General features: G+C 49.1%; 1 protein-coding gene across 4 annotated transcripts in view; it reads left to right on the top strand.

The window, feature by feature from the left end:
- Window positions 1–7,088, top strand: part of Tubd1 (tubulin, delta 1) — a 23,286-nt gene extending 16,198 nt beyond the window's left edge. The window contains exons 7-9 of one of the 4 annotated variants that reach the window (XM_005393975.2): window positions 1,872–2,012; window positions 4,791–4,974; window positions 6,427–7,088. In XM_005393975.2, the coding sequence (XP_005394032.1) occupies window positions 1,872–2,012; window positions 4,791–4,974; window positions 6,427–6,463 (362 nt within the window). In that variant the 3' untranslated portion in view covers window positions 6,464–7,088. Of the gene's footprint in view, window positions 1–1,871; window positions 2,013–4,790; window positions 4,975–6,054; window positions 6,355–6,426 lie in introns of those variants that run through there. The other 3 variants (XM_005393974.2, XM_005393976.2, XM_005393977.2) reach the window with 3 other exon arrangements.
- Window positions 7,089–18,960: the final 11,872 nt, after the last annotated feature.

The raw sequence follows: 18,960 nt of genomic DNA on the forward strand, positions 1-18,960 counted from the left end.
GCCTGAACTGCATAGTGAAACCTTGTTTCAAAAAGACAAAAAAGAAAGAAAGAAATCTCTTCATTATCTTAGTGGGTTTTGTAAGAGAAAATGCAGTACACTAGTTAGTATCTGCTTAGTTTGTCGTGTTTAACCAGAAACAGGGGTGTATTATTTTAGTAGCATGTAATGTACTGCATTGTGAAATACTGTGGGTTTAATACTGTGAAAGAGGATTTTTCTCTACATTTGCTTATGGCAGCTTACAGATTTTAGATTGTGGTGCCGGGAGTTTGGAGCAAAGAGGAAAGTTTGCGTCGTACAGTACTGGCTCCTGAACGCTTTTGGCCGCAATACTTGTTTTTCTAGCAGTGCCTGTTCAGGTCTCTAGGAACACGGCGTGCGCTGGGGAGGGTGCCACGTCCTGCTACGAGGTTTGTTAAGGCAGTAAGCACAGTTCACTTAGTCATCTCAGTCAGGGATTTTTGGATATCGACCTTTCTTCATAATTTGTTATAGATAGAATTTGAATGTATAAATTCCCTTCTTGTAGCCAGGAGTGGTGGCACGTGTCTATCCTCCCAGCACTTGGGGAGGCCGAGGCAGGAGGGTTTGCAGGTTTGAGCCCAGCCTGCGCAACTCAGTAGATCCTGTCTCAAAGAAGAGCTGCGGATGGAGCAGTGTGCAGAGACCATGTGCTCAGTCCTGGTACTGAAAACAGACACACACATGCACAAATTTTTAAGCTTTAGTGGGACTGGAGATGAAGCAGGGCTTCAGTCATGCTAGCCAAGTACCCTACCCACAAACTGCAACCCCAGACGCTGAACATTTTCATTTTTGGATGTATATGAATGAATATATTTGTGGCACAAGCCAAGTGGCAGGGTGAAGGGTTTTTGTTCAGATTGGTTTGGTCTTTTGAGACGGGGTCTTGTTATGTGGTTCAGGCTGGCCTTGAACTCACTTTGTAGCCCAGGCCGACCTTCAGCTTGCAGCGATCCTCCTGCCTCTGCCTCCTGAGTGCTGTGGTTATGAGTGTTTGCGGCCACGCCTGGTGCAGGATCTAGTTTTACAACTGTCCATATCAGGCTGTTCTACATAAAGATTGGACCCATTTATGGCCCCATCAGCAGTGTGTCTGTCCCCAGTTGACCTAGCACCGGGGGGTTAAGTTATCCAAGAAGGAGTTAAGACAGAAATTACTTTCATGACCAAGCTTCTGAGTCACATACCCTCTTTTCTGCTAAGTCTTTTTGGCTGTTAAGATCAACGCTGTCCAGTGTGAGAGGAGACTCCCCAAGGCCTGAGTACCCACCAGCTCAGATCCCTGGGGTTCATCTTGAGGCTAGTTTTATTCCCTTATCTCTTAATGACTTCTGTCCTCTCACACACAGGAGACACTTGCCCCCTCCTGAGGCTCCCAAACTTACATCCTATTACCGCATCAGCCTCATATGTGCTGTTCCAGAATGTTCCAGAATATTCCTGTGCCGGGCGTGGCAGCGCATGCCTGTCCCAGCACTCGGGAGGCTGAGACAGGAGGATCGTTGCGAGTTAGAGACCAACCTGGGCTACCAAGTGAGCTCAAGACCAGCCTGAACTGCACAGCGAGACCCTGTCTCAAAAAGACCAAAAAAAAAAGAACATTCCTGAATGTTGACTTACCCTCTCAGGGGCGGTTCCCTGAGTACAGTTCCTTGCCCGTGGTGTGTTCAACAAATGAATGCAGTGGGCCTAGGATAACAGGCCAACTCTGCTTTTCAGAAAGGAAAAACAGAAAGCACAGGAGCCATTAGCTCCCCACAGGTCAGCCGTGTACCTGCTGGCAGTTTGCTGGTTCAGTGTGAGGCCCGGGAATAATTTCCTCTCGCTTGTGTTTCTCACGGTAGGTATTGACTGGCAAGTGCGGCCTCCTTTACCAAAACTTCCACCTCCTGGCAAAATGTGTCTCAACAGGGAGCAGCATTTTAACACCTCCCTTGCTAACTTGCTCATCCTTCGTGGGAAAGATGTGCAGAATGCAAATCTGGGTAAGCAGAAGCCAAGGTGAAAGTGAACATGTACATTTTACACGTGTGCACATGGAGTCCCCAGCCGGGGGTGGGGGCACACACCTGTAGTTGTAGTACTTCGGGAGGCTCAGGGCCAAAGGTTCAAGCCCAGCCTGAGCAACTTAGCAACTTAGTGAGACCCTGCCACCAAAAAAAGTCCCTGCATTTATTCAGGGACTGAAAGGAAGGTAAGAACTAGATGTGTTAGTGCAAATGTAACTATTGTATCAGTTTCTATGTGACTGGACCCCAAGTTAGAAGGGACTTAATGAGATATAAGGTTGACTCTTTAATTTAATGAGATATAAGGTTGACTCTTTCTTCTAAATGTCTGCTTGCTCGTTGTCCTTCTCCTTCCACTTCCTTCTGAGAGCCCAAGACACCTGCATGAGTTCCAGCTGTCAAACCACACAGGACTTACGGCATGCAGGAAGCCGAGGAAGAAAGATCCTGGAGCTTAAGACCAGCCTAGGAAAAAAAAAGTTCTGGAGGTGTAGCTCAGTGGCAGAGTGCTTTCGAGGCCCTGGGTCCCATCCCCACAACCATAAAAAAGAAATCCCACAGGAACGAGCAGAGACACGCTCACTGCCAGAGCTGCACATTATGATTCCGTGATTCGGTCTCTGTCCTCTGGGCGGGGACTGAGTCAGGGGCCACACCTCACTGCAGGTGGCTGGGAGTGTCGTTCAAAGGTGGGGTCACAGGGCTGGGGGAGCTCCGTGGTAGTTTGCCTTGCATGTTGGAGGCCCTGGGTTTGATCCCAGCCGCTGCAGAGCGCCTGAGGGGCCCTGTTACTAAAGAAGGGAAGATCGGATCGCTGAGCAGGTCAGTGGGTGCTGTGACGAGCATAGGAAGGTGGAAGAGCAGCATGCCTTGTCATCCTTTTTTTTTTTTTTTTTGAGACAAGCTCTCACTGAGTAGTTCAGGCTGGCCTTGAACTCACTTATGTACCCCAGGCTGGCCTCAGATTCATGGCAATCCTCCTGCCTCAGCCTCCCAAGCACTGAGATTACAGATGTGCGCCACCTGCCTGGAGGAGCAGTATTCTTATCAGCTGTTTCTCTGTGACTGTTCCCTGCAGTTATAATTTATCCTTACTTAATGACTTTAGCAGTATCAAATTTGCTACTTGTTGTGATATAAAAACCAATGTATGCCAGGCGTGGTGGCGACACCTGTAATCCCAGTACTCGGGAGGTTGAGGCAGGAGGATCGTTTCGAGTTCAAGGCCAGCCTGGGCTACAGAGTGAGCTCAAGGCCAGCCTGAACTGCAGAGCGAGACCCTGTCTCAAAAAAAAACCCAAAAAAACCCCGATGTATACCTTGTAATTCCCCTGAGAAAAAGAACTAATAAAAATAGATCATGTCAAGCCAAATAGTTCTTCACTTTAAATTTTTTTTCCCCTAGTATTGGAGCTTAAACCCAGGGCCTTCACACTGAGCTGCATCCCCAACCCTTCTGAAAATATTTAATTTTATGACCAGGTTTCACTCAACCACTGAGTTACCCAGACTGAGCTTGAACTTGAGATCCTCTTACCTCAGCCTCCCAGAGTGCTGGGATTACAGGTACAGATATGTACCACTATGCTTGGCTTGTTTATGTTGTCTTTTGTGGTGGAGGGGTAGGAGGTAGGGGCAGGTGCTCTACCACTGAGCTGTACCCGCAGCTCACCCTTTTAGATATTTAATATTATCTGTTTTTAATTTTTATTTTTGAAACATAACCCTCACTATATAGTTCAGGCTGACCTTGAACTCACTGTGTAGCCCAGGCTGGGTTCAAACTCATCCTGATCTTCCTGCCTCAGCCTCCCAAGTGCTAGTACTATAGGCATGTGCCACCATACCTGGCTTTAAAAAAAATTTTATTAACAATATATAAAATAAGCCAACTTCCAAAAATTTACCCAGTGCAAATGACGCATGTGCACAAGGTGTTCTTGCAAAGGTGTTCATCACAACATCTTTCACACCACAAAATGTGGAAATAACCTAAATACCCAACACTAGGAAACAAAGAAATACGATGTCCTGTCACATAGGGAGCCTTTAAAGATAAGCGATCTTTACTGATGTACAAAAAAAAGTTCACAACACGTTGGGGAAACAAAAACACAGAGTACAGAAAAGAATGTGTGTAAAATCACACACGGTCCACAAAATAAATGTTGACAATCTCTATTGCTGGGTGGTGGCATTTCAGCTGCTCTTGTCACTTAATATTTTTCTTCTTATTTCTGGGGTTTTGTTTTGTTTTGTTTTTGGTCTTTTTGAGACAGGGTCTTGCTATGCAGTTCAGACCGGCCTTGAGCTCACAGTGGCCCAGGCTGGTCTCGAACTCAAGACAGTCCTCCTGCGTTAGCCTCTCTTACTACTTTCTGAATGATATGAATTATTGCCACTTATTTTTGGACAACAAATATGGGTCATTTATTTAAACGCAATATAGAAGACAAAATAGCACCAGGCATATGGCGCACAGCTGTAATCCTAGCATTCCTGGAGGCTGAGACGGAAGGATGGAAAATTCAGGCCCAGCCTGGGCAGTTTAGAGAGTTGGCAAGACCCTGTCTCAAAGTACGCAGCTGAGTGTGAAGGCCCCGTACGAGGCCTGGAGTCAGTCCCCAGCACCACTGAAGTAAGAGGCAAAAGAAAAGGAGGTTTCGGAGGAAACAGACAAGCAAGTACCTGTTGGCAAATTTGGTTTCGCAGCTGTTAACGTTGCTGTAATGCCCGCGTTGTCTCCCTTTCCAGAGGGATTCCGGGACCCAGCCCTGTACACTTCCTGGTTGGGGCCGGCGGACGCCTTCTCCGCATGGAAGACCCCGCGAGCCTTTAACAGATACGAGAGGTCCGCAGCCTTGGTCAGCAACGGCCAGTTCTTTGTGAGGCCGCTTGATGCAGTTGTGGGCAAAGCATGGAATATGTTCGCTTCAAAGTAAGTCAGCTGAGGGCACAGACCCGGCTTATGGTAGCAGGTGATGCGGAGGTGAATTGCAGCCTTGGGCTGGTGACCGATGGCCTCACTCCCTCCGCGGCACAGTGGGTCTTTCCTGAGAAACCGTGGGGCTGGCTTCACTGAGATAATTGTGGAAAGGCTCAGGGCTTGGGCTGTTACTGACATTGTTGTTGACTAAATGAGTAAGTAGTTCCTAAACTTGGCATAGCGAGACCCTGTCTCAAAAAGAAGAATCAAGCCAGGTGTGGTGGCGCGCGCCTGTAATCCCAGCACTCGGGAGGCTGAGGCAGGAGGATCACTGTGCGTTCAAGACCAGCCTGGGCTACAAAGGGAGCTCCCGGCCGGCCTGAACTATACAGTGAGACCCTGTCTCAAAAAGACAAAATAAAAATAAAAGAGAAGAATCATTGGAAGAGTGGAGAAGATTCTGATCTTCCTCAGTAACACATACTGTATATTCAAATCTGCTTGATACTAAAGAATGTTTTAGCAGCTGTCTTTTGGTTTGGTTGGTTTGGTTTGGTTTGGTTTGGTTTTTTGAGACAAGGCCTCACTATGTAGTTCAGGCTGGTCTTGAGCTCAGTGTGGCCCAGCCTGGCCTCAGACTCCCAGCGATCCTCCTGCCTCAACCTCCCTCCTGGCAAGAAATAAGTGGCATCCAAATTGGACTTTTGGGGGGGGGGTACTGGGGATCGAACTCAGGACCTTGTGCTTGCCAGGCAGGTGCTAGTGTCACTGAGCTATATCCCTGGCCCTTCAACCTCCCTCCTGAATGCTGGAATTCCAGATGTGTAACATAATATCAGCTAATGTGAGACTTCTAAGAGGTCTGTGATATTTGAATGTTCATGAGCTCAAAAAGGTCTACTATTGCTTGATTTCCCTTTCTCATTAGTATAGACGCGCTGTACGTAATGCATACACTCACCGTGGGTGTTGGCACAGGGCGTTGATCCTTTTTTCCTTCCTCTTCCCCTCCCCTCCCTCCAGTTGCTTGATGTAAGTTACTAATTTGCCTGAAATGGTTCATTTTACGTTTTCTGGCTTTTTTCCCCCTAGAGCTTATATTCATCAGTACACAAAATTTGGAATTGAAGAAGAGGACTTTTTGGACAGTTTCACATTGTTAGAACAAGTTGTTGCCAGTTACCGTAACCTCTGATTTTGAAAAGTACCGTAAGGCATTTGCTGACTAAAATATTTTTCATAATAATAATAATAATAATAAAAATGTTTAATAGTACTTTCTGTAAGGTTGGTTTGGTTAAAGTAACAAAGTACAATGCTGCTGGGCGCGGTGGCGCACGCCTGTAATCCCCACGCTCGGGAAGCTGAGGCAGGAGGGTCACTGTGAGTTCAAGGCCAGCCTGGGCTACACAGTGAGACCCTGTCTAAAAAAAAGCAAAAACAGACTTTCATTTTGTTTTGTAGAGACAGGGTCTTACCATGTTGTTCCTGTTGTTCTTGAACTATGTACTGGGCTCAGATGATCCTCCTGCCTCAGCCTCCCGAAGAGCTGGAATTACAGGTGCATGCCACCACCCCTAGGTTCAGAGAATTGCTCAGATGTTGGAACTCTGTAAGTATCCAAGAAAAGGGAATGTTCTGTTTGTTCCCATGTTCTGAAAGCTTCCCTCTTTACTCCAAAAGTGATTCACTAAACATGAACGAAACTTTCTCAGCACAATTCTAAGCTAAGACTTTGCAATTCTGCACTTAAATATATTCATGTTTGAAATGAGTGCTTTGGACCACAAGAGGGAGATGTTGTCAAATGCTACAGTGTGAACGTCTACTTTGAATTTTCTGTACTGGGAAGAGTTTTGTCTCAGCGTGTTTGTTTGGAGGTGAATCTCAGGCCAGGCACAGCAGCATGTACCTGCAGTTCTAGCTGTGTTCGGAGGGGAGGCGCTCTTGAGCTCAGGAGCTCCAGGCCAGCTGGGACAACATAGCGGGGCCACCAGCTCAAAAATTAACCAGTCAATGGCAAGAAACAAAAATTAGGGCAGGAGTATAGGCTAGTGGTAGAGTACTTGCCTAGCATGCTTGAGGCCCTGGAGTTTGAGTCCCACACCAAACAAATACATAAATAAATATCAGGGTTTTGCCTTTAGTTCTTCATTTTTGTCTCTTTGAGACAGGGTCTCACTATGCAGCTCAGGCTGGTCTTGAACACACTTTGTAGCCCAGGCTGGTCTCAAACTCACAGTAATCCTCCTGCCTCAGCCTCCCGAGTGCTGGGATTACAGGCATGCGCCACCACGCCCAGCTAATATATTGGGGTTTTGATAATAAATATTTATCATGCTTAAATCCAGAAGTAGATGAGTAAATGTGTAATTTTTTTTTTTTTGCTTTTTAATATCTTGCAGAGGTAGGTGTGGTAGTGCATGCCTGTAATCCCAGCATTCTAGGAGGGTGAGGCAGGAAGATCTCAAACTAGATCCCACCCTGGACACTTACAAAGACCCTGTCCCAAAATAAAAAATTTAAACAGGGCTGGGAGTATATGTAGCTCGGTGCAAAGACCCTTGACTCAATCCCCAGTCCTGAAAAAATAGTTTTCTGGGCATGAGAAAATTGTATCAGATTTTGATTTGGATCTTAAAATGCCAGAACTATTGCTTTAAAATTACTTATATACCAGATGTGGTGGCACATACCAGTAATCTCAGCACTCAGGAGGCTGAGGCAGGAGGATTGCTGTGAGTTCAAGGCCAGCCTGGGTTGCATAGCAAGACCCTGTCTCAAAAAAATAAAATCAAATTACATCTAGGTGTTCAACTGGCATGGAAGATGGTTGTGTGCTTTGTATAATGGGGGTAAGAGAGCTCACATTTTTCACTAAATTAAGAAAGTTATCACCAAGGCAGTAGAGGGCTTGATGAAATTAACACACACGGAGGTAGGTTTCACTCAGGAGGACAAAGCACGCTTGGAACTTGGCAGCCGGGTTTGAGGGGAGTGATGTCTTTCAACAAAGCGCATCACCCGCAGTGTGCGAACGAACGTCACATGGAAAGGAACGGAACGCTTGCCCTTCCTGCCAGATCTGCTGGTAGCGGCTTTTATTTTTATATGGAAAATGACAGTTCATAGCTTCCCAGCTCCCCTCCTTCTCTTCCCATATGGAAATGATTACCTTTTTGCTGTTTTTCTTATCAACTGTTGCTATGATGTAAACTGCGGGGCTCTATCTTACTTCTAAGGAATGTCAGAGTGGTCCGGTCAGCGGCTCGAAGGCGCGCCCCACTGGGGCACCTCGTTAACCCAAGAGGGCTTGAAAAGTAATTAGCTCATAATTTTCAAAAGCGAAGTTAAAGTCATTGTTTAGCATTGACGAGATCCATCCGAAGACTTAAACAGCTTCCCCGGCTAAACCCACACTCGTGACGCTCTCCGCCCGAGTCATCTCATCCGGGGCAGGGCTGATGCTGCTAAAAGTGAAGCTTAAAGAACGCTCTGAGGTGGAATTCATTTGCTGCTTGAGGAAGGCATGTATGGGGTACAGGAGGGATAAGTAGGTTTCCAAGTTGACAATTCATGGACTCAGCGGCAGGTGAATAAGAGAAGTCAGCTCCAGAGCCAGGCATGGCGTGCAAATTATAACCCCACACTTGGGAGGCTGGCACAGGAAGATCTGGAATTCCAGCCCCGCCTGAGCTACATAGTGAGACCCTGTCTCAAGCAAACAAGCTTAATGTAAAAATTAAAAAGAGGTAAACTTCAGTTTGAGCTCTGATTTCCTAACTTGTGTGCCTTGATCCTTTTTCGTGATGATCAGCCCTGCATTATTTGTTTTGTTGTCTACTTAGAATAACGTAAGTTTTTGCTGTTAGAGTTACAGTTTTAAGTTAAAAGGGCCTGGGCGTGGTGGTGTGTTCCTGCATCCCAGCCACGGGAGGTTGCGGCAGAAAGATCCCTTGACCCAGGAGTGCTAGGCCAGCCCGGGCAGCGTAGTGAGCGACACCACCCCTACCCCCTCTCAAGTAAAATGAACCATAAGGCCCTACAGCAAGCTGAGACAGAACCCACAAGGAGGTTGTCACCAAGACCCCAAGGTCCGGGGTGGCGTTGGAAATGTACTTTGATCTGTACGGAGAAAACACCAGCCGGCCAGGAAAACAGAATCACTAGTGCTGTTGGACAGATCCAGAAATTGATAGGTCACTTCCCGGCTTCCGGTGACTGCCGCTGTCCCTCACAGCCTGCACCGTGCCGTGGGCCCGCCTGCACCCCATAGGCAGCGATGCGCTGTGAGCTCGGACTGTTGTGTCAGGCTGTTCACTCCGGTCTCCTCCACTTGTGCTTCTCAAAGAGCGAGCTCGCTTGGCGGCCGGAACTCTTTCACCCCCCATATGCCCTCTCGCTTCCAACCTGGGGCTCCCGCCCCTCTGAGTCAGTCAATCTGCAACATCTTGCTCCTTTATTTCATCCATCCCTTGGAGCTCATCAAGCGTTCAGTACCCTGTTATCAGCCAGTTCATTCACTCAGGCAATATTTATCCAGCGTAGGCATTGAGCAAGTGGGTAGGGACGAGCAGCGAATACCACAGAGTGAGCGAGCTTGCAGTTTCTTTGGATGTCTGGTGCTACAATTCTAGCTCCCTAATTATGGCTTATTATCTTGCCCATGTGTGTGTGCAGCTTTTTTGTGGGGAAGAATGTGGTCCAGACAGCCAGAGAATGTGGTGCACGCCTGTAATCCTACCACTCAGGGAGGCTGAGGCAGGAGGACTGTAAATTGGAGGCCTACCTAGACAATGTAGTGACTTCTTGTCTGAGAATAAAATATAGCTCAGTTGGTAGTGCACTCGCCTAGTATGCAAGAGTCCCTGGCTTTGATCCCTAGCTCCACAAAATGACATAACATCAAATAAAAATAAAATAGAGCTGGAGATGTAGCTCAGTGCTCCGTGGATTCCAGTACCAGGTAAAAAAAGAAACAAAATGTGGTCCAAGAAAGAACAATGTCTGGGGAGCCCCAGTCTGGGTTTTAAATGTTGAAACGCCTTCTTGCTGGCTGTAGACTCGCTTCCCAGTGTGCATCCTGACACGTCTTCTCCCGACCTCATGTTTCTTATAGTCAGAAGTTTGTCTAACGTTTTGTTTTAGAACGTGCTGTATATGTCCTTATATCTTGTTCTCTCCCCCTGAAGTTTGACAACCAACCCTGTCTTGTTCTGCCACCTACGTACGAAGTCTGGCTTTATCCACTGACTTGTCATTTTTGACAATTATTTATTTTAAGAGATACTTTCTCATCTGCATCACATTTTTTCCCTGTGGGTTTTAAGAATGTGAGCTTAGGGGCCAGGGATTTAGCTTAGTGGTGCAGCGCTTGCCTGGCAAGTGTGAGGTCCTAAGTTTGATTCCAGGTATGCCCCCCTGCAGTAAATAAATAAATAAATAAATAAATATGAGCTTAATAACTTCCAGCTCCTACCCCAAGATCCCCTGGGTGATGCAACACCAACCTTATCACTAGGTAGAACCCCACTTCTGGAAGCAGAAATGCTCCCACAGGAGTTTAAGCAAATGTTGCAAATATTTCAAGTTTCTGGGAAACAGTATCCATTCAGGGTAGGAGAGAAAATGTAGAACTCAAGCTGTGGAAAAGGAGGGGAAAGAAAAAGACCTAATCAGTCAGACTCCGGGGAGCCAGCGAAACAGGAAGAGGTGAAAAGGAAAAGGAAGGGAGGACTCGTGATGCCCTGGCAGAACGGCTCACTTACAAGAAAACTGGATGGTTTTTGAACGAAAGGCTTTATATGATGTGGATATCCAGAATCACTAATCAGATGGAAAAATAGAAAAAAAAAAAAAAAATGAAAAGCCAGATTACATCTGGCAAGTGATTCTGTCTTACTGGAATTTCTCTCCTTTGCTAATGACAGAGCCAGTAGGATGGATGCTTTGTGGCTTTCTTGTCCTGTGTGGGTTTCACTGAATTGTGGTGAGTACACAACATGTAAAGATTCTCTACCCAAGATGGTGTTCAGAAGGACAGCCGTTGGCCCCGCTGCCGTGCTTGAGAACCACGCCCTGGACTTTACGCTCTGCAGGTGGGGTGCAGTCAGGCAGAGCGCCGACCTGGTATGAATGTTTGGTCCCCAACATGGGGACAAGATGAACGATACTAATTATTGGAAGTTTTGACATCTTAGATTAAAATTAATTTTCTTAAATTTTTTTTTGGCTTTTTGAGACAGGGTGTTGCTATGTAGCCCATGCTAGCCTCAAACTCATGATCTAGTCCGGGCTGGCCTTGAACACTCAGCGATCCTCCTATCTCAGCCTCCTGAGTGCTGAGAGTAACACAGGCATGCACCACCATGCCCAGCTTCTCAAAATAATTTCTTAAGTGGTTCTGGAGATTGAACCCACAGCTTTTGCACTGAGCTACATCCCCAGCCCTTTTATTTTTAATCTTCTAATTTTTATACAGGGCCTTGCTTAGTTGTCTAGGCTGGGCTTAAACTTGGGATCTTCCTGCCTCAGCCTCCTAGAGCCCTAAAATTATAGGATTATATTATACCACCACACTGACGGGATTCAAATTAATCTTACCTGGGTTTTTTGTTGTTGTTGGTTTTTTACTTTTTAAAATATAGCTACTAGCTCGGTGGGGTGGCGCACGCCTGTAATCCCAGCACTCAGGAGGCTGAGGCAGGAAGATCGTTGCAAGTTCGAGACCAGCCTGGGCTGCAAAGTGAGCTCAAGGCCAGCCTGTCTCAAAAAGATGACAGAATAAATAAATAAATATAGCTACTAAAATTAAAAAACTTGAATATGTGTTTTACAATATATATTTACAGGATAAAGCTGTTCCAGACATTTCAGAAATAAAGTCCTATGAATTGTAGAAATCAGGGCTGAGAGAGTCTCCCTGCTGGGTGACAGGGCCGGGGACATGGTAGTGAGAAACAGGACACAGCAAAGGAGGGCAGTTTCCTTTTTGAAGAAGAGGCCTCTGCTTCAGATGGACTCAGGAAGTCAGTACATGGGGCGGGACGTGAGCTCACTTCCACAAAAACCTGTGTGCACCTATAGGGGTGACGCTGAGTCGGTGGGACACAAAAGCGAGCTGCGCCTTGCCTGTGCTCGAGGAGTTCCCACCCGCTGTACTCCTTCCTGCCGAGCGCATGCCCCGCTCCTGGAGCGGCTCCACATTTATTGAACAGATGAGCACAAATGCCTAAAACTCTGGGAGGGATAGAAAACTCAAACTGCAGGCACACAGTGAAGCCAATCAAAGATTGGATTATTATTGCCATACATCACACAGGCCCTAGTTGAAAGTTCAAGACTAAAAATAGAAATAAAACTATCTTATGTAATTTTTTTTTTTTTTGGTGGTGGGGACAAAGTCTCATTATGTAACCCAGGCCAGCCTTGAACTCGCAGTGATCCTCCTGCCTCAGCCTCCCAAATGCTGATACTACAGGTGTGTGCCATCACCATGCCTGGCCATCTTACATAATTAAAACCCATTGCCGAGCATGGTGGCACGTGTCTGTAATCCCAACACTCAGGAGGCTGAGGCAGGAGGACTGTTGCAAGTTTGAGACCAACCTGGGCTACAAAGTGAGCTCAAGGCCAGCCTGAACTGCATAGCGAGACCCTGTCTCAAAAAGAAAAAAAAAATAAAACAAAAAAACATTTAAGACAACGTATTAGCTGGGCATGGTGCCACACGGCTGTAGTCCTAGCACTGCGGGAGGTTGAGGCAGGAGTGTTGAAAGTTCAGTTCCGTCCTGGACAGTTTACCAAGACCCTATCTGAAAATAAAATAAAATAAAATTAAATTAAATTAAAAAGGGCTGGGGATATAGCTTAGTGGTAGAGCGCCCCTGAGTTTGATCCATGCTCTGGGGAAACAAAAAAATACCACTGTATATGACAAGCACGAAGAACTGCCACTGCATGCCAGCCCTTATCTGAAACTGCAGCTTGTCCCAGAATCCAAGTCTTCCAAGACGCAGCCAGTCCTCTGTCCCCAGCGTTCCCTCTCTGGGTGCTGCAGTGGCCGAGGCGTACAGGGTGGCTGTTAGATGCCTATGTGGAAAACATGGGTTTGGCTAAGATGAGGTGAGGGTTAGGGTTAGGTCTTCCTTTAGGAAGAACAGGACTTTGTCTCAGCGAGGCAGCAGTCTGTCATCGCCCTGTGCGGTGCCCTCACTGCCGGGTCCCCAAGAGCGAGGCTGAAGCATCACAGGTCAGGACACGCGCTGCACTGCAGAGCGATTTGTGGGCGGTTGGCTTCTCAGAGGAGCTCCTCCTCATACTTCGCCTTTGGGTGACTGACTTTGCAGTACTAGGAACTGACCTCGGGATGTGTTGAGCTACATTCTCAGCGATTTCTTATTCTGAGACAGGGTCTTGCTAAGCTGCCTGGCTGGGACTTGAACTTGCAGCCCTCCTGTCTCGGCCTCCCTAGTAGCTGGGGTTACTAGGACGACAACATTCATCTGGAAACAGTGCAGAGAATGAAGGCATGTCTGCTGAGCACGACGGCAGTCACAAGGGATGGGAAGAGTTAAGAAGCATCTTTTTTCTGTGAACTCTCACATGGAGCAGGGGTGGGAGCTCCAGGTTGCCCGCGTATGTGCAGGAGGCAGAGGAAGAAGGGAGAAGCTAAAGACTAACTTCGGGGTCTCACTGCGCATACAGCTTGTGCTGGGGAGAACCAGTAAGTGGATCAGTAAAAAGAAGCCCGATGCGGTGGTGCACACCTGTAATCCTAGTGCTCCGGGAGGCTGAGGCAGGCGGGACGAGTTGGAGGCCAGCCTGGGCAGTTTAGCAACCTGGTGTGACCCTGTCTCAAAATAAAAACTGGGCTCAGGATGTAGGTCAGTACAAGGGCTTGGGTTCAATCTCCTGGGAGAGAGGGGGAAAGATGGGGACAGAGAAAGAAAAATTCTTAGAACAGTCTGAAAAATATATATATTTATATAAAGGTATATGAAGAAATAGGAAAACTTGTCTATGAAAGGACTTATTTCCTCCTGTAGAGACCCGGGATATCTTTCATGCTCCAACAGATTCTTTTCTTTTGAAGAAGAAAACACAGACCATCTGAAAACCTCTTTGATCTCTGTTTTCTCTGAGTTCTTTCTAAGTGGTGTTCAGCCTCCCTGTCGTTCTTGCTGGAACTGTGCAAAGCACCCTTGTTCCCGTCTCTAACCAGCGAGGCGTGGAATGAAGCCGGACTGCGTGGGAAGCCGGGGGCAGCGCCTCCCTGTCACCGGGGAGGGGTCCCCGCCGCGGCCGCCCCTCCCCTCGGGGTCGTCCGTGCTCAGTCCCGCTGAGCTCCGGGCCGGCAGAGCCAGTCACTGTGGCCATGGGGTGTGCCGGTCGCCTGCCAGCCAGCCTCAGCAGTAACTCACTCGGGGAAACCGAAAGCAGCCGGGCCGCAGAGTGGCCCGAGGCCCGCGAAGGTGCAGCCCTGGCTCTGCCTGCTGGCTGGGCAGACGCCCAGACCAGGGAACGCTCCTGACCTCTGGGCTCTAGGTGGCGGCCACTGCTCTCTAGGCGAGCACAGCTCGAGTCCTGGACTCCAGAGAAACACAGGAAACCACAGTGTCAGACTTTTCTCCTTATAAAGACAATCTGTCCAGGAATCGCGGAGCTGCCAGTCTCCCAGGGCGGAGCCACTGGCTAAGCCAGCAGGATGCAACCGGGGAGAGTAATCTTAAAAGTTTCCTGTGACTCCGCAGTCTAGTCTCAATGCCATCCCTTCAACATCAGTGCTCCATAACAAGTCACAAACAGGCGTGGTGGCGCACGCCTGTAATCCCATCACTCAAGAGGCTGAGGCAGGAGGCTCGCCATGAGTTTGAGGCCAGCCTGGATTACATAGTGAGTCTAAGCCCAGCCCATACTACACAGTGAGACCATCTCAAGAAACCAGTAAAGAAAAATTACAGAGAACATATTATCTAGAAGACTCTCTAACAAGGTCCAGCTTATCCACACCTGGAGTTAGGCCCCACATGTGGACAGCTGTGCGCTGTGTTGAGGTGTTAGGGAGCCCGAGCTTCAGCTCTGTGTTACGTATGAGCTCTGCCCTCCTCGGGCAGTGTGTTCACAACAGTAGGAATCCAGCCCCTTCCTCACACTTGCTCCCTGTACGTCCTGGCTCAGCGGCTGGCTCTGCTCTCTTCAGGCTTTTGCTTGTTTGTTCTTTCCTTTGTTTATTTCTGTCCTTTTGTTTGTTCTTTCTTCCACCTCTCTTACTCCGGCCTTGTCTGATGCCCTGGCTTTACTGGGGCGGCTTCTCCTGCTTGCCGGAGTTTTGCTTTGGCTGCAGTGTTCATTCAGCAAACAGTGAGTTTATGCCAGCCTCATGCTTGGTTCTCGTTTGAGCTAGTGAAGCAAACAGACTGAACGCAAGAAAACCAACAAACTAGTGGTGAATTAGGCAGGTACTCTGAAGGAAACAAGGGAGTGCTACGCCAAGTGTAACAGAGGACTAGAACAGGAAGACTGAGGTGAGCCAGGTGTAGCGGTGTACATTTGTAATCCCAGCACTTGGGAGGCCGAGGCAGGAAGATTGCCAGGAGTTCAAGGCCAGTCTGATCTACAAAAAACACCACTTCCAAACTGAACCAAACCAAACCAAACCGAAAGACTGAGGTGAGCATAGATCTTTCTTGCCTTTTCTCTCTGCCCTCCACATAGATTCCTTTTGTTCTTTCCTAGTGTCTCTTCCCTGGTGTGTTCTGGTCAGAATACTTCCTTCTGTCCATAATGCTCATCCCCAGGGAACATTTTTTCTGATCTTCCCTACCTGTGGCTTATGTCACAAATGGCCTTAATGATTTCAAAGGGTTGTTATGAAGACGAAAGCAAACACACAGAAACCTCCAGACGTGAACATACTCTGCGAGGAAAAAAGGCCTGCAAAGGGCAAGCGCTTTGTAATCGCAGGTATGAGCGGAGCTGCCAGGCCGGCGTTCCCAGCCCCGTGCCCCGCGGGACACAAAGGCTTCCAGGCCATGGCCTTGATTCTCTGTTTTCCTTTCTCCATCGACTGTGTGATTAGACATGTTTGAAGCCTGGACTTTTGCACTGATTTCCACAGAACAGGGCGATGAAGAGCCGTAAGGCCGGGGTAGGCTGGCCCACTTCCTTGTCCGTCCCCTCCCCACCCCAGACTAGCAAACTTCTCCGCCTGGTGTGCTCTGGGGTTGTCAGGATTAAACGATTAGGTACAATACATCTTTGACAACGTGCCTGGTGCAAAGCAAGCAATCATTATCAGAGTTACGGTAATCCACCTGCTTCCGGGTACAGAGCCTACCCGACAGGCCTTTCTGGGAGCTAATCTTTACTTCCCTTTGTTGCACTGCTGGGGATTGAACCCAGCCCCCCCGGGCCATGCTAGGCCAGTGCTCTACTACTGAGCTGCATCCCCAGCCCTTTAACGGTGGGTCCTCTTCCCTCTCCCGAGCAGTGGGGATCACAAGGTGGGGCCCCTCACCCGGCGCCCGGAAGCCAGTCCTGATGCTCAGCGCTCAGAGTGCTTGTGTGCAAGGAGGGGATCAGGGTGGGAAGAGGCTGCAGTGGACAGCACAGAGCAGCGTCTGGGCCCCAACAGGGCGAGGCGGGCGCGGCCCAGCCGGGGCCGGCTCAGCGGTCCTCAGTGGGGGTGCCCGTGAGGGGCCCTAAAATCAAGGCAGGCAGGCCCTGGGTTTGCTCCCCAGCACTGAAGGGGAATAAAGGCTGAGGAAAGCACGATTCTCTGGGGACGCTGCGAACCAGACCTCAGCACTCCCGCCGAGAGGGGTGAACCGAGGGGCTTTTTCTCGTTCCAACACAGGGAGGCGAGGAGCCAAAGGCAGGTGGCCGCGACCTCGTCACCCCCCAGCCGAGGTGGGGGCGGCGCATCCGGGCCCGGGCGGCCGCACACCCCGCGCACCCCGCCGCGGGTTAGGCAATGCTGTCTGAGCCGGCCAAGGCAGCCCGGAGGAAAAAGCGGCCCCCACCGGGGCACAGATGGCCACAAAGGGAAGCGCCATGTTTGGGGCTGGGTGTGGGTACGGCCAGCGGGCAGGAGGCTTTTCCCGCGGGGGCCTGGAAAAGGGCCGGCGGGCGGCGGGAGCGAGAGGGCCCGGCCGGGGTTTCTGCCGCGGCGGGTCCCCGGGTAACGAGCGCCCCGAGGAAGCCGGGGGTCCCCGAAAGACTGAACTCCGGAGCGCGGTTTCCAGTGCAAAGTGAGGGTGGGTCGAGGGGCAGCGCCGAGGGCTCAGGCGCTTCCTCCACCCTGGAGCCGGCTGGAGACCCGGGACCCTTCCCCGGGAAGGGCACTCGGACCCTCTCCCTCCCCGGGCCGGCCCCGCCCTCGAGCCCACTCGGCCCAGTAACTGCTGCTGACACGGAGAAACAAGGAGCCAACGTTCTGTGTGTTTTGTGAAAAAGCTTATTTTAAATTAAGAGGAACAGATGTCCAGTGTTTCAGAAAGCCGCACATTTGTGGATTTGGCCGACAGACCCTCTAAGCGGCATTTCATTTCAGTTCCCAGCGAGTCGGCCCGCCGCTTGCAAGTGACTCACGCTGGGCCCGGCCCGGCCGGCCCCGGACTGCAGAATTGGAATCCCAGACCGCGCAGGCGGCCGCGGCTTGGGCGGAGGGCGGGGGCCATCCAGCGCGGCTCCCTCCCGGCGCGAGAGCAGCGGCAACGCAGCGCGCAGCACCGGGTCCAAGCGCAGCGGTGAGCGCGCAGCCGCGGGCAGGGCTCTAAGGCAGGGCTCTAAGGCAGGGCTCTAACCCGCGCTCGGCAGAGCCGCCCGGCCCCGCTGCAATTCAAGGCCTCACCTCCAAGGCAAACACATTACCTCAGGTGAACTCTTGCCCCGCGGGGAGAGAGGAACCAAGCCCGCGCCTACCAGACACAGTGACTCAGTCGTACGTTGTGTTCTTCTTGTCTGAGAATAAAGGAACTGCTCTTCAGATGCAACGTTTGTGTAGCGTCACCATGTTTTGTAACTTTCACAGCTCTGATCAACATTAAAAATTGCTATAAGCTCCAATCTTGAAAAGGCTTATCGGCCTTTGGTAGCATACCAAAAATAGGTTATTTATGAGTAAAGCGAACCAATTCTGGTGTTTACTTTCTAACAAAATGAAGACTTTTGGTTTGAGGAAGTATGCCTTGATCCAATTTTATGGTTTAAAACCTACTTACCCAGCAACTTGGCTTGATATCCTGTATCATTTCCTAGTAAGGATTAAAAACTGATATTCTGCACCAGATATATTGTACAAACCTGTCATCCTCAGGAACCTGGGCAGGAGGATGAGGAGTTCAAGAGCAACCTGGCTACAAAGTGAGTTCAAGGCCAGCCTGAACTACAGAGTAAGACGCTGTCTCCAAAAAGTGATATTCCCTTTGTCCCTCCCTACTTTTTGTACTACAATTCTTTAAGATGAAGGTCTCACTGTTCCCAGGCTGGTTTAAAACTTTTGATCTTCCTGCCTCAGCCTCCTGAAAGGCTGAGATTATAGGTGTACACCACCATGGTAACTCTAGCATTCTTTAAAATTTTTTTTTTGTTTTTTTGAGACAGAGTCTCACTATGCAGTTCAGGCTGGATTTGAGCTCACTTTTGTAGCCCAGGCTGGTCTCGATCTCACAATGATCCTGCCTCAGCCTCCGGAGTGCTGGGATTAGAGGTGTGCACCACCATGCCCGGCTCTAAGTTTTTTTAAAAGGTAGGGTCTTGCTATGTTGTTCCCCAGGCTGGTCTCTAACTCCTGGGCTCAAAAAAAATCCTTTCTCCTCAGCCTCACAAGTAGTTGGGACTATAGGTCTGTACTACTGCACTTCTTTTGTCTGAGACAGGGTCTTGCTGGGTAGTCCACGCTGGCCTCAAACTGTGTATTTATTTCATTAGCTTCCCACCTCAGCTCCAGAGTGCTGGGATTACAGGTGTGCCACAAAGGTCAGTTGATTTTTTTTT

This window comes from Chinchilla lanigera, unplaced genomic scaffold (assembly GCF_000276665.1).
Source record: "Chinchilla lanigera isolate Chin_1 unplaced genomic scaffold, ChiLan1.0 scaffold00050, whole genome shotgun sequence".
NCBI lineage: Eukaryota > Metazoa > Chordata > Mammalia > Rodentia > Chinchillidae > Chinchilla > Chinchilla lanigera.